The 12,500-nt window shown below is 37.6% G+C and overlaps 1 protein-coding gene and 1 non-coding gene across 2 annotated transcripts in view; one reads left to right on the top strand and one right to left on the bottom strand.

Moving 5' to 3' along the window:
* The window catches only part of LOC138042985 (uncharacterized), an 11,497-nt gene extending 1,584 nt beyond the window's left edge, over window positions 1-9,913 (bottom strand). The window contains exons 1-5 of the mRNA XM_068889081.1: window positions 9,686-9,913; window positions 7,095-7,229; window positions 2,314-2,656; window positions 1,810-1,925; window positions 561-824 (exon numbers count right to left, since the gene is read on the bottom strand). Of these exons, the coding sequence (XP_068745182.1) occupies window positions 561-824; window positions 1,810-1,925; window positions 2,314-2,656; window positions 7,095-7,229; window positions 9,686-9,709 (882 nt within the window). The 5' untranslated portion in view covers window positions 9,710-9,913. The remainder of the gene's footprint in view (window positions 1-560; window positions 825-1,809; window positions 1,926-2,313; window positions 2,657-7,094; window positions 7,230-9,685) is intronic.
* On the top strand, window positions 1,569-1,641 carry Trnaa-ggc (transfer RNA alanine (anticodon GGC)). Its single transcript has one exon. It is a non-coding gene; the product is annotated as a tRNA-Ala (tRNA).
* Window positions 9,914-12,500: the final 2,587 nt, after the last annotated feature.

Below are 12,500 nucleotides of genomic sequence, written 5' to 3'. Positions count from 1 at the left end.
GTCTATTTAAGTGGAGAGTTGAGCATGAGCAATTTTTTCATAACTTTTTTAAGCTTGGTTTCCAGTCAATATGATCGCCCCGATCACCCTAGTCGTTTCAAATAATGTTCAGAGGCGATCGGCACGATTATATGGAAACACTAACCAGACGATCGCTGACGATCCGGCCGACTGAGACGACCTTGATCGCTTGGATAGTACTGAGTCGTATCCGGATGATCGAGGTCGTCTCAGTCGCTCGGATCGTCAGCGATCGTCTGGGGCGATCGGCGATACGGACGTTCACATGGAAACCAGGCTTTAGCTGCATCGTCAAATCTTCATCAAATTCCAAGAGAAAAAACCTGAACGGATACTGGCTTTGCAGCAAATCCACACCAGTCGAAAAAAGTGGGAATTAACGAGAATTACGCATTTGCAGAGGCGAAAACACCTGGCATGTACATGTATTGCTGACATGTCATACCGTATGCATTGGTGATATTGACTTCGTTACTATCACCAGGAATTCTGCTGTCTACGCCACTTGTAAGTGCAAGATTCAGAGACAATGTACTTACTGTTTGGTCATCATCCAGACAGACAGGACATACAATTTTATTCTTTTGAGTTTGTTCAGAATTTGGATCCTCAGTGCTTGATATGGAAGGATTTAAACTTAAGTTCTGCGTACTGCCAGCATTAGCGTCAGATACTTCTTGTACTTCATCATCGGCACCACCAGTAATTGCATTAAAAGCAGAGTCCAATAAACTAGGGAATAACTCATAACGGCAAGATGGCAGCTGGCGAATAGGGTCTCTGTGGTATATTCTATTCACACACTGAAACAGAACCAAGGAAAGATATGAACTGTTGAGATTAATAATATTATTTTGGACTGTTTTCCAGTTAATTATAACTCAACTGTTTCACTAGAAACTGTATGCCCCAGTTTTGCCAAGGCCTTAGCTCCAGATTTAAATAAGTTATTTTGACAGTTACATGTAGCTGACCAATTTAAGTGGTTGCAATGAAACCCTGAGAGAAATCCAGGATTGAACGGATCTCAAAACACATGACCATGTGATTTATCCTGCAGAATTTTGTAGAATGACTGCAAGCTGGTCACATTTAAGTTACTACCACATCCTGTGTGAGGTGATTGAACGATTGTGAAAAATGTGAAAGTCATCTGAAGATCTGTGAAAGGTGTCAAGATCATTGCAGCCAAGAGAGTTGACTTACGTGAATTGCTTTGCAATTTCTGCACATAAATCTGTGATCATTCATCTTTAGAGTGATCACAACCCCTAGTTTGAAATAATTATACGGCTTTCACACATGCCGCAATCATTGGTGGCTTTGAGCTTCAAATCATACTGAATAAAATGACTTGTGATGTGTTGGAAAGTAATGAAAGTGCTAGATGATGAACTAAAATTGCGTTCATAACTGCGAGGATCATAGCTTCACTTTATTTCACATCCGCAGTTCAGTATATGATTCATTTCATATATCACTTCGTTCGTCGAATCATTCATCACAGGAACATTTGAACCCTCAAATGACCAGCGCCCAACATCAGTGGTTTCATAGCTCAGTTGGTTAGAGCGTCGCACTGGCATCACGAGGTCATGGGTTCAAATCCCGTTGAAGTCTTGAATTTTCAGCCTTCTGAAAGTCTAAACTGGCCCCATTAACGAGAAAAATAATCTGACATTTAAGAGTAAAATCTACAAGCGATACTCTTTGGAAGGATAGGGCAAACAAAAACACTGCGTTTATTAATTGAAAGTAGCGAAGGAGGCACAATATTATTATTGTTACCACAATAACAGGACTGGAGTCGAATGAGGAATCTGCTGCGTTTTCCCTGGTTAAATCCACCACATTGTTGTCACGAAAACTTCCATCATTTGTAAGATCAACCACAACAGAGCCACCTAAAAAGCATTCATAATGACTTTTGCATGACAATAGTTAAAATAAATTATGTCATAGCTGCAACAAAACTCAGAGAAAATAATTGGAGAAATGATTTTTCTTTGCTTGCTTGCTTCCTAATTCATACAACACAAACCTCCAATATATATGGCTGGTATTAAGACTGTGCCTCCACTTCTTAGACAACCAACAGACATGCTGGATGAAATCAAATCACCACCCCATTGAAATGCAAAAGTACAGTACAACTCTACTCTTTCTCAAGCTTGTGCACAACTTTATAAACAATGGGTTCAAATTAGAAGGGTTTGTTGAATTGCAGGTTTGCCAGCTCGTAATAGCATCACGTACAGTACACACAATATGCTTTTTTGTGAACACATTTACCTTGTCTAATTGTTGGAAGTCTTTCTAAATCTATAACTTCCGGCCTTGCAACTTGAACATCACCAACAATCATGACATCCTCCTGCGATCGAGTTGGTGATGGCCCTTGTGATTGTGATTCTACCGCAATTTGTTCAGTGTGTGTTGTAATGTTAGTAGAGCTCCCTTCACTATCATCACATATTCTTCTCCTTTTCTTGTTAGAGGAGAACTGTTCTGAAGGTAAGTCTTCATTAATTAGAGGTGCTGTGTTACCACTGCCCTCTGAAGAGCTTTCTTCAAGCTTATCCTCTACTTGTGGTCTATTTCGTTTACTTCTACGTGTCACACACTCTGATTCCTCCTTACAACAGAAAATGACAGGCAACTTTTTTAATGTTGTCTAGTACAAGTTTACAAACTGTCATTTCATCAGGATGCATAATGCAATAAAAATAGCTGAATTTATGAAGAGGTTTATTCTTGGATAGTGACCTGAGTGCTCCTTTGTGGGAGTCGAACCTACGACCTTCCAATTACTACTTAGGATCTACTCTACCACTGAGCCACAATTTGTATATGAGACTCTTGGGAGCTAGGGCATTAACCCATTGACTCTTAAGGGGTTCCCTATTGCTAGTGAAATTGTCTGGCCTTAAACAGAGTAAAATACTAAGTATGGCCGGTTTAGGGGACGAAAGGGTTAAACCACTGTAGGTTAACTCCTACGAGTCTCCTATTATGGACCACTTTCATAAACAGCGACCACCTTTATCTTCTTTTGTATTTATGTTAATTAGACCGACAGTACTGACCTCATTTTCAAACAAACATTCTTTTGAAAGCTACTTGTTGTAGTGAGGCTAGAAAGGCTTATTAGCATGATAGTGATATTAGCAGGCAAGTCAGAACTTTAAAGAAAACGACAAAACTTTTAAGTTTATAAGACATGTTTCGACAGAAACTTGTGTCATCTTCAGTTGATGAATGTACAAAGCATTAGAAGTTGAATTTATAAGTAGGAAAAAGGGCTAATTATGCTAGTAACAACGAAATGTACATAAATGTGAGAGGTCCTATCACTGACTAAATGCTCATGCATGCATGTGGAAAAATGATAGGGCCTCTCACATTTTCAAACACCTACAGAATTCTGACCATTGTCGTGCCCTGTGTTCAGTAGACTGTTTCCATATTTTAGATCACGCCTCTATGAGTTTTCAACTTAAGATAAAAGACGCTATTCATATTCAAAGAGAACAACTTTCTTTGAATCAACAATTACATCATGTAAATCCAAAACTATCCTTTTAATTCTCACATTGTCACGTTTTATGTACATTTTGTTGTTACTAGAATAATTAGCACTTTTTCCTACTTATAAATTCAACTTCTAATGCTTTGTACATTCATCAACTGAAGATGACAGAAGTTTCAGTCGAAACATGTCTTATACATGTAAACTTAAAAGTTTTGTCGTTTTCTTTTAAGTTCTTATTAGCAATAAAACAAAAGAATATTTTATTTGGCCGCCATTATGAAGGAGGTCTATAGCTGCGTGGTAGAGCATCTGAACCAATTTTATGTTACATGATAATATTGTGCATTCTCTTGTTACTGATATCTCTTCTTTTAAAATCAAAACCACATAATGTAATAATAATAATAATAATAATAATAATAATAATAATAATAAGAGGAGCAAAAGGTCAACAAATATCGTGATCTAGCCTTTGAAGTCAAAACCCTCTGGAAGCTGAAAAAGGTTACCATTACACCAATTGTTATAGAAGCATTGGGGACCTATCCAGACAGACTGGAAAAATAATTAGAGGATATCCATGTTGGGCTTCAGACCCACAAGACCGTGCTGTTGGGCTCAGCCCGCATCCTGAGATAAGTTTTGGATTGCCGAGGCTGCTTGTTGCAGCTTGAGCCAGAACTTCCAGCATGATATTGCTGTGATTTGGGACACATAATAGTAATAATAATAATAATAATAATAATAATAATAATAATAATAATAATAATAATAATAATAATAATAATAATAATAGAACTTTATTTTCACGCTATAAAACAAAGACACAAATAAACTACACTATAATAGATTACAGGGTGTGTTTGGTGACCAAAGTAGCAATAAAAAAAAGACTATAATTTTCACAAAATTAGCCAAAAATAGAAAAAAAAGCTCTTAGAAGTAAAACATATTGAGGATAATAATTTATGAATAACAATAATAATAATAATAATAATAATAATAATAATAATGAAAAGAGGCAAGAAGACCGGACATGATTGTTGTTGAAAAGAGAAATAAATGTTGCAAAATAATAGATTTTGCAATACCATATGATAGCCGTATTGAGGAGAAAGAAGTCGAGAAGGTAGTGAAATACCAGGATCTAGCAAGAGAATTGAAGAAGTTATGGAAAATGAAAACAATGGTAATTCCTATTGTAATCGGAACATTTGGAACAGTTCCAAAGGATTTAAAGAGGAGACTAGAGAATATTGGTATAGAAACCAAGATAGACGAGCTTCAGAAAAGTGTTAATTCTGAACACGGCAAGGATTCTCAGGAAGGTCCTAGAAGTTTGAGGAGACTTGTTGTCACCAAGCTTCCTGGAGTACTGAAGTTTCATTGGAAATCAAATGTGCGAAAACAAGATAATAATAATAATAATAATAATAATTATTATTATTATTATTATTATTATGGTTTCAGATTCATTATACCACACATATCATAAAGTCTCATGATGGTGGTTTACAATAGTTATTATTCTTTCTCTTGGGTGTGATCAGATGTCAGCTCGTAAAGGCACCTCTCTTAGCCACTGTCAGTCCATATTTGACCTCACCCACCCACCTAACCCATGCATGTATGTGAAAGGAAGACAAACCCTAACAATGGGCAGACATTCCAACCCTCCCGATTTGATATCATGAAATTCTGAAAACAAGGAAAAAAATTGCTTTCCTTATTAAGGATAAGTACTATGGCATCAAAATGCAGAAATACCACTTGAGAGAAACTAAATTTGAAAATTTCCAGGGATACCCCCAGACCCCCCTAAAGGCTTGCACCTTAGGCACTAAAAATACTCCCTATTTTCCTTCAAAAGGGGTTGGAATGTCTGAATGGGGTTCCACTCCCCCACTCTACACGAATGGTGTGTGGGTCCTTTAATGTCCTACAGTGTTGATTAACAGGAAAGGTTGTGAGACGGGTCTATGGTTTATAGTCCTTATTCAAGAAGACTTCACAGTCTAACCATTTGAGGGGGTAATTACAAGGGCAATACTTTATCCTCAGTTATTTTAAGACCCTGAGTGTTGGTCTGGCAGCCCGGTGCTCAACCAACTGAGCCACCAGTGCAATGTTTAAGTCTTGAAGTCATCTGGGTATTATTCACACACGACATTATTACAACTGACCAGACGTTTTTTTATGCTTAAATAACACTTAGAATAATTAACGAATAAACAAAATGTATGACCTAGAGTGTCAGGAGTGTCAAAAAGCAAGGGACCTACTGACAGTTAACAAAAGAGATGGCGGCCACTTGAGATAGATTAAAAATATGCCAACTCATTACTCATAAAAGAAGAACAAGACAAACTGTAGTGGTGCAATGTATTCGGAGTTTAAAACCCTTACACAGTTTATAATAACATTTCAAAATAACAGTGACGCACTCTGAATGGCTAAATCTGTGTGCATTGTGAGTCAGAGTACGGATGCACGGCTGATGCCACTCGCAGGATTTCTTTTCCGAAAATTTCAGCTGAATGCAAGAGGAAATTAAGAAATTCTCTATTGTATAAATATTAAAAACCTCGCCTGTGATCTGTTCTGGGGATCTTCTTCCCATGACGACTGTGGTTCATTCATGTGCAACGAATGCAGCAGCAGTTTGTTTACCAGCAAGACCAGCCACAAACATTAAGCAGCTTGTTTTCCAATTGCAGGTTTTCATGAGTGAAAATTCAGCTGGATTTTATTGAACAATTTGCTTTTTGATCCCAATTTTAGATCGAAAAACTACTTGCACTTGTCTGTTAGCTTGCTTTGAACTTGCATTTTATGGTTGTCAACTTTGATAGTTTGACATTTTGGCAACTTTGGTCATGTTTAACCAATAAAATGTTTTGAACCATTCTAACAAGAATTGTGATTGGTCTGTTTTAGCGTGCTTTATGAGAGTACAAATGCAAGGGTGACACCACCCGTAGAATTTCCAAAATAAAGTTTTCCAAAAATGTTAGCCAAATGCACGAGGAAATTAACAAATTCTTCATTATAAAAGAAATAAAGAAGCCTCGCCTGTGATGTGTTCTGTTGTAAAGCACTTAGGAAGCACACTCACCTACATCTCATGTTTCCCCTACACTTCTTTCATGCTCTATCCCCTTCCTGCGTGCTTTACAACAGAACAGATCACAGGCGAGGCTTCTTATTTGTTAATTAAAAGGATATGTTTAACATGACTCAATATTAATTTTGCATGTCTTGACTGCCAGAAGTGTTCAAAAGATTTAGATATTACATATTTCAAATAGAAAGCAAAGATACAGCGAATTTTTGGAATTTGCGTGTGCTACAATAACAAGACAAAGTTCTTGACAAACAGAACTTTTCTTTTTCTCCCTTACAATATCAAGCCAAAAAATTGGTAATTCGGATAACAAATAAAAATTGGTAATGCGGATAACATTAAGCTATGGAATGAACACATTTCTGGGTTGGTGGAGTAAATACACAGTTGACTGTTCAAAAATTATATCAAGATTACCTGTGAAGGGCTTAGTTCATCTGGCATGTCACTTAGTGCGTGCAAATTTTGATCCCCATTTGGAACAGACGAAGTTGATGGCTCGTCCATGGGAAAAGTGTAATTTGTAGCTGCTCTCTTTCTACGCCTGAGCACCTAAAATATGATTCAATTGGATTTTAAAACACAGGAAGGTACCTTATTATAGGAAATTAATGCTCCATGAAATAAAGGTATTAGAAATTAACCTGACTTTAATAATAATAATAATAATAATAATAATAATAATAATACTTTATTATTTATATAGCGCACTCTCCAAAATTGCCCAAATGCGCTTTACATACATCTGTTCAAAAAGTCTAAACCTATTATACATATCTAATCACCTAAATATAAGAATATAAATAACATAAAAAAATAATAATATACTAATTTAAAAAGATGTGTCTTGAGTTTCCGCTTAAAAATTGCAATACTAGGACTACACTTGATGTCCATAGGTAATTTGCTCCACATACAAAGAGCGCTATCCGATAACGCTCTGGACCCATAAGATTTGGTACTATATGACGGCTGGCAAAAAAGCAACTTGTTGGCAGATCTAAGATTTCTCCTTGGAACATATGGTACAAACAACTGACTTACGTATATTGGTGCTAGACCATTAACAATCTTGTACGTAAACAATAAAATCTCGAAGTTGATGCATTGTTCTACTGGAAGCCAATGCAATTCTATAAGTAAAGGCATAACATGATCAGCCTTGCGTGACATGGATATAAGCCTCGCAGCTGAATTAAGAGCATACTGTAAGCACCGAATTAAATAGTTAGGCAGGCCATATAATAAGGAATTACAGCTATCGATTTGAGACATAACAAACGCATTAACCAGGGTTCTGGTAAATTCAGTACTAAGATATTTGCAAACTTGAGAAATGTTCCTAATGTGAAAAAAACACTGACTTGCAGATTTCACTTATATGCTTAAATAAATGCAAATTTAATGTAAAACGACTTTCGAATAAAGAAAATTAATGTGAAGGAGGAGGTAGAATTTCACAATAAAGGAAATTAATGCAATTAAGACACAGTTGGTGGTGACCACTGGAACAAATTAATTCAATAAAAGATGCAAAAAAAAAATCACTCAATAGGGAAGATATCTGTTTACAAACTTTGCTTTTGTTATTCAAATTTGCCAACCACAGGTTACAAAAGAACCTTTGTTTTGTCAGCCAATGAGGCTCTGGTTGGCACAATAATGACAATAGGTGATATCGATATCTTCCCTATAAAACTGAGCCCTCTGGTCAACAAAACAGTCCTCAACATTCGAATTAAAGAAGGGGTTAACGGAAAGAAAGAAAGCTTGTACCTCATTTTATTGTTTTTTGGGTGTCATGAATGTCTGGAAAGGTTTCAAAATTAGGGTTAAAATAATGGAAATTAAGAGCGTGGAAATTAAAGCTATACTTTATTCATGTAGCAGAAAATGACGCTCAAAATAATTAGCGTGACCTAAATTAACACAAATTTTAATGATTTGCATTAATTTCATGGAGCCTTAATTTCCTATAATAAGGTAGGTGCAAATGACGGCATATGCTGTATATGGGGCCAACCTCCCGGCATTCTTTATTCATTGGTCAGTTTAATATGCTCTGTAGTGAATAATGGAACAGAGCACATTAGTATGTTTGAAAGAAGTCGAGAATCATTATCGCTTAATAAATTAGGTAGTTCTTTGGCACTTTCTAGTTCACTGTGGATAAGTATAAAGCAAACTGTGTGTATTAAATTATGTTGGTTTCTTTGGCTGTTTTGGGTAAACAATGAATAAAAAGGCACAATGTGTGTTTCAGAATGAAGTCTACATAATTTTATGTTATTTGATTATTTGTCTATCACCTATTGTCATTAATGTGTACATTTGAATAACAAAAACAACATCTGTAAACAGATATCTTCTCTATAACACGTGCATTAGATAAATTTGAGAGAAAACGAACTATGAGTAAAAAAACCTTTGAACAAGGTGTAGACTACACGAAGTTTCTTTTGTTGAGTGGAAAACTTGAACAAAATTGATGACTCCCAGAAGTGTTGTCAAACTTATGGTGAGAATCTGGTTCGGCTACAACGTGTCTACCGCTGGGTATAAAACTTATGGGTAAAGGGAAGAAATTTAACCTTAATTTAAGGAGATTATTCCACAGTCGACAATATTGTGGACTGGTCAGCATACAGAGGGAAATAATTTTTGTGTACTGTTTGCTACCATAATTAATCAAAGCCTCACCAAGTTTTAACTTCTGTTAGTTTCTATAAAAAAATGAAGAGTCTATTCATCTACTATACGAGTTAACAAAACTATGTTCAGTAAGTACAAAGTACTGAACATCATAATTTTAATATTACTCCTAGCTAAGCTAAACCGTTTTAAAATTATCGCTAAGTCTCACTGCTCAAATAAACCTCGTACCAAACAAAGCATATTCCGTTTTAACATGGTGAAAACATTCTCAGCTATAAATAATGATAGCTTAATGATAACGTAAGGCACCACTAAAACTTAAACATAAAACTGGCAAGCATCCCAAAAATTACCCGACTTGTTCCTGGTTGTTCCATGACTTCTCAAATGACCAGTGCAGACTTCTTGAGGAGGTAAGATATAAAAATGAAAACACAGACAGATTCTAACATAGTTAATTTGTCTTCGACAAAGAGGGCGCTAGAATTGCTATATTACGGTCGAATCTTTAAGTCTCGACTCACTCGTCGACCCGCCATTGTTGTTGTCATGCTACCTCAGCGTTTTTCCTTAATGATCATGCGCATCTGAATAAACTTCCGGTATTACTACAATTTCCGCTCCACCATTTCCGGAAGTCAAACTCTGCAAGTACGGGGAAATTTGCTTTTTTAGTGTTCAATTCTAAACTTTGTTGGCTGATAAAACGTTAGCCGCAAAAATAACTTTAACAGGTGAATTAACAACAGAATACTTCCTTTAAACTGTAACATTTCATATTTTCCTAAGGCTTAGTTGTAGCTAGTTGTGTAAAGTGTGCAAGAATCTAAAGGAAGTGAAAATTAATGCCGATCTCTAGTTTAATAGTAAGATTAACAGCCAGGTCAGGGTTGCTCGAAGCATTGTTAGCGCACCTCTTAACGGTTAGCGCTAAATAGGCTTCAAGCAACCGGCTCCAGACACGCAAAATAATCTGCGAACAGGTTAAAAGGTCTCAAGAATAAGCATACACGATTCTCGAACCACAGCCGTTTCTTCCATACTTACAATGTCAAATGCCTTTATTCCGGCAATGGTACGGTGTGAGCCCAATCCCTTCTTCTTTGTGTCGATGTCAAATGGATGGTGATAATTGGCTGCTAAACCACCTACCACTTATCAGGTTTACTTTTAACAGTGCTATATGTGAACTTCGTTACATTTCATCGCGCACCGGTGATTCAGTTGGTTGAGCATCGGGCTGTCATGCGGGAGGTCGCGGGTTCGAAACCCGGCCCGCGGATCAACACTCAGGCTCTAAAAATAACTGAGGAGAAAGTGCTGCCTTCGTAATTTCATCTGCAAATGGTTGGACTTTCAAGTCTTCTCGGGTAAGGACTATAAACCGCAGGCCCCGTCTCACAAAATATCCTCCATGTTCGTAAGTTCCTGTGGGACGCGTACGTTAAAGGACCAACACACTATTCGATAAGAGTGCCCGGTGTTGTGGCTGTCCTGTTCTCTCCAGCAGAAGTGGCGGGCTTGGCAGTGATGTATAAATCAAAAGGCTTACGGTGTGTGAGGCCACCTAAGCAGAAACAGCCATAAGCCAAAAAGGGACTTTGCCGAGTGCTGAAACATGCAGATGTAGGAATATTTACCAGAGAGAATGGAATCCCAGTTAAAGTTCCGTGGACTATCTGGAGAATAGAGTTAACTGAATAGAATGTAATGTGAAGTGCTAGATTTGGAGAATACCCTGCCACATCGAAGACAAGTCCTGAAAAAGCGTAATACGCGGCTACGAAGTCTCATTTATTTCATAAATATAGTTGGTATTATTGTATATGCAGTACATTTCTGAGTGGATACGCAGTGGGCAAGTTCCTGTCTTTCTTTAGAGCTGATAAGTATATTTCTGAGTGGATACCCCGATACGCAGTGGGCAAATCCCTCTCTGAGGGGGACATTGGGGGTTGCCCAATACGGGCCCAATACCGCATTTCCGCGCCAAAAATTGCCAAATACCGAAATACCGCGTTCAAAAACAGTTAAATCATGTACCGAAATCGAAATTAATGTCCTACATTTTCTTCCCCATGTTCAGTTGCTCTGCACGCATGGATTACCTTTGTCAGTACAGCAAACGACTGTCAAACGAATCGCGCTTGTAAAGCGTGATCCTGCACCAAGGTAGGTTGTAGAGTTTTCAATTTCTTTCCCCCTGGAGCAACCGGAAGTCTGATAATTCCGTGACGTAATCTCTGCACCGAATACCTTGAACCAAAACATACGAGAACCGCTTTCCGAAGGGTTTGATCATACCGCAAATCCGAACTTTTCGGACTACAATTTCCGAAATACCGCGCTAAAAATTAACGGATACTGCATTTCCGCAGACCCCAATGTCCCTCTCCTCTCTTTCTTTAGAGCTGGTAAGTATATTTGTTGGTAGATACGTGGATACGCAGGGGACAAGTCCCTCTCGAGCTCTTTCTTTAGAGCTGGTAAGTATATTTCAGAGTGGATACGCGGATACGAAGGGAAAAAAGACCCACTATATGTACATGTATAGTTCTTGTTAGTGGCGGACAGCAAAGAGATGCGAGTCTGTCACATTGAATCTATAAAATTGTTTAGTTTCATTTAAGTTGGGTTTCCTCTTAAGTAAGGAGCTATTCTTAGTAAGAAAGGCAACCCGTGACATCGGGAAGCCCCGAATATGTGCATCATGATGATTTAAAGAACATTCGAACAAGTTTGTATTGAGAGCGAGTATATCAGCTGCAAAGTTCATGTAATGTTAGTCACTGTCTTTTCTTCACACGATCTCGAAAAAAGTGTAGTTAACAGAACCGCAAAATGAAAGCTAAACTTTTACGAGAATTCTTACGCCTATTTCGAGAAAAGTGTAGTTAACCGAACCGTAATATGAAAGCTGCTAGAGCGAGGCAATGTTGTTGACGCCACGTTTAAAGAACGAGGTATAATGTACAGTAATTTGTAATTAGGCCTGTTCCAAACGTCGTGCTACTGCCGTAGCCGACCTCAAATGAAATTGTCATTTCCATTTAAGCACGGCAGTAGCACGACGTTTGAAACCATTAAGCGCGGCACGGCTGACTTAGGTTCGGCACGACTACTTAACACGAAAGGACTTGCCGTGCCGCACGGCAGTAGCACGACTTG

The sequence above is a fragment of the Montipora capricornis genome, chromosome 3, assembly GCF_036669925.1.
Source record: "Montipora capricornis isolate CH-2021 chromosome 3, ASM3666992v2, whole genome shotgun sequence".
Taxonomy (NCBI): domain Eukaryota; kingdom Metazoa; phylum Cnidaria; class Anthozoa; order Scleractinia; family Acroporidae; genus Montipora; species Montipora capricornis.
This window is presented reverse-complemented; position numbering and strand designations above follow the sequence as displayed.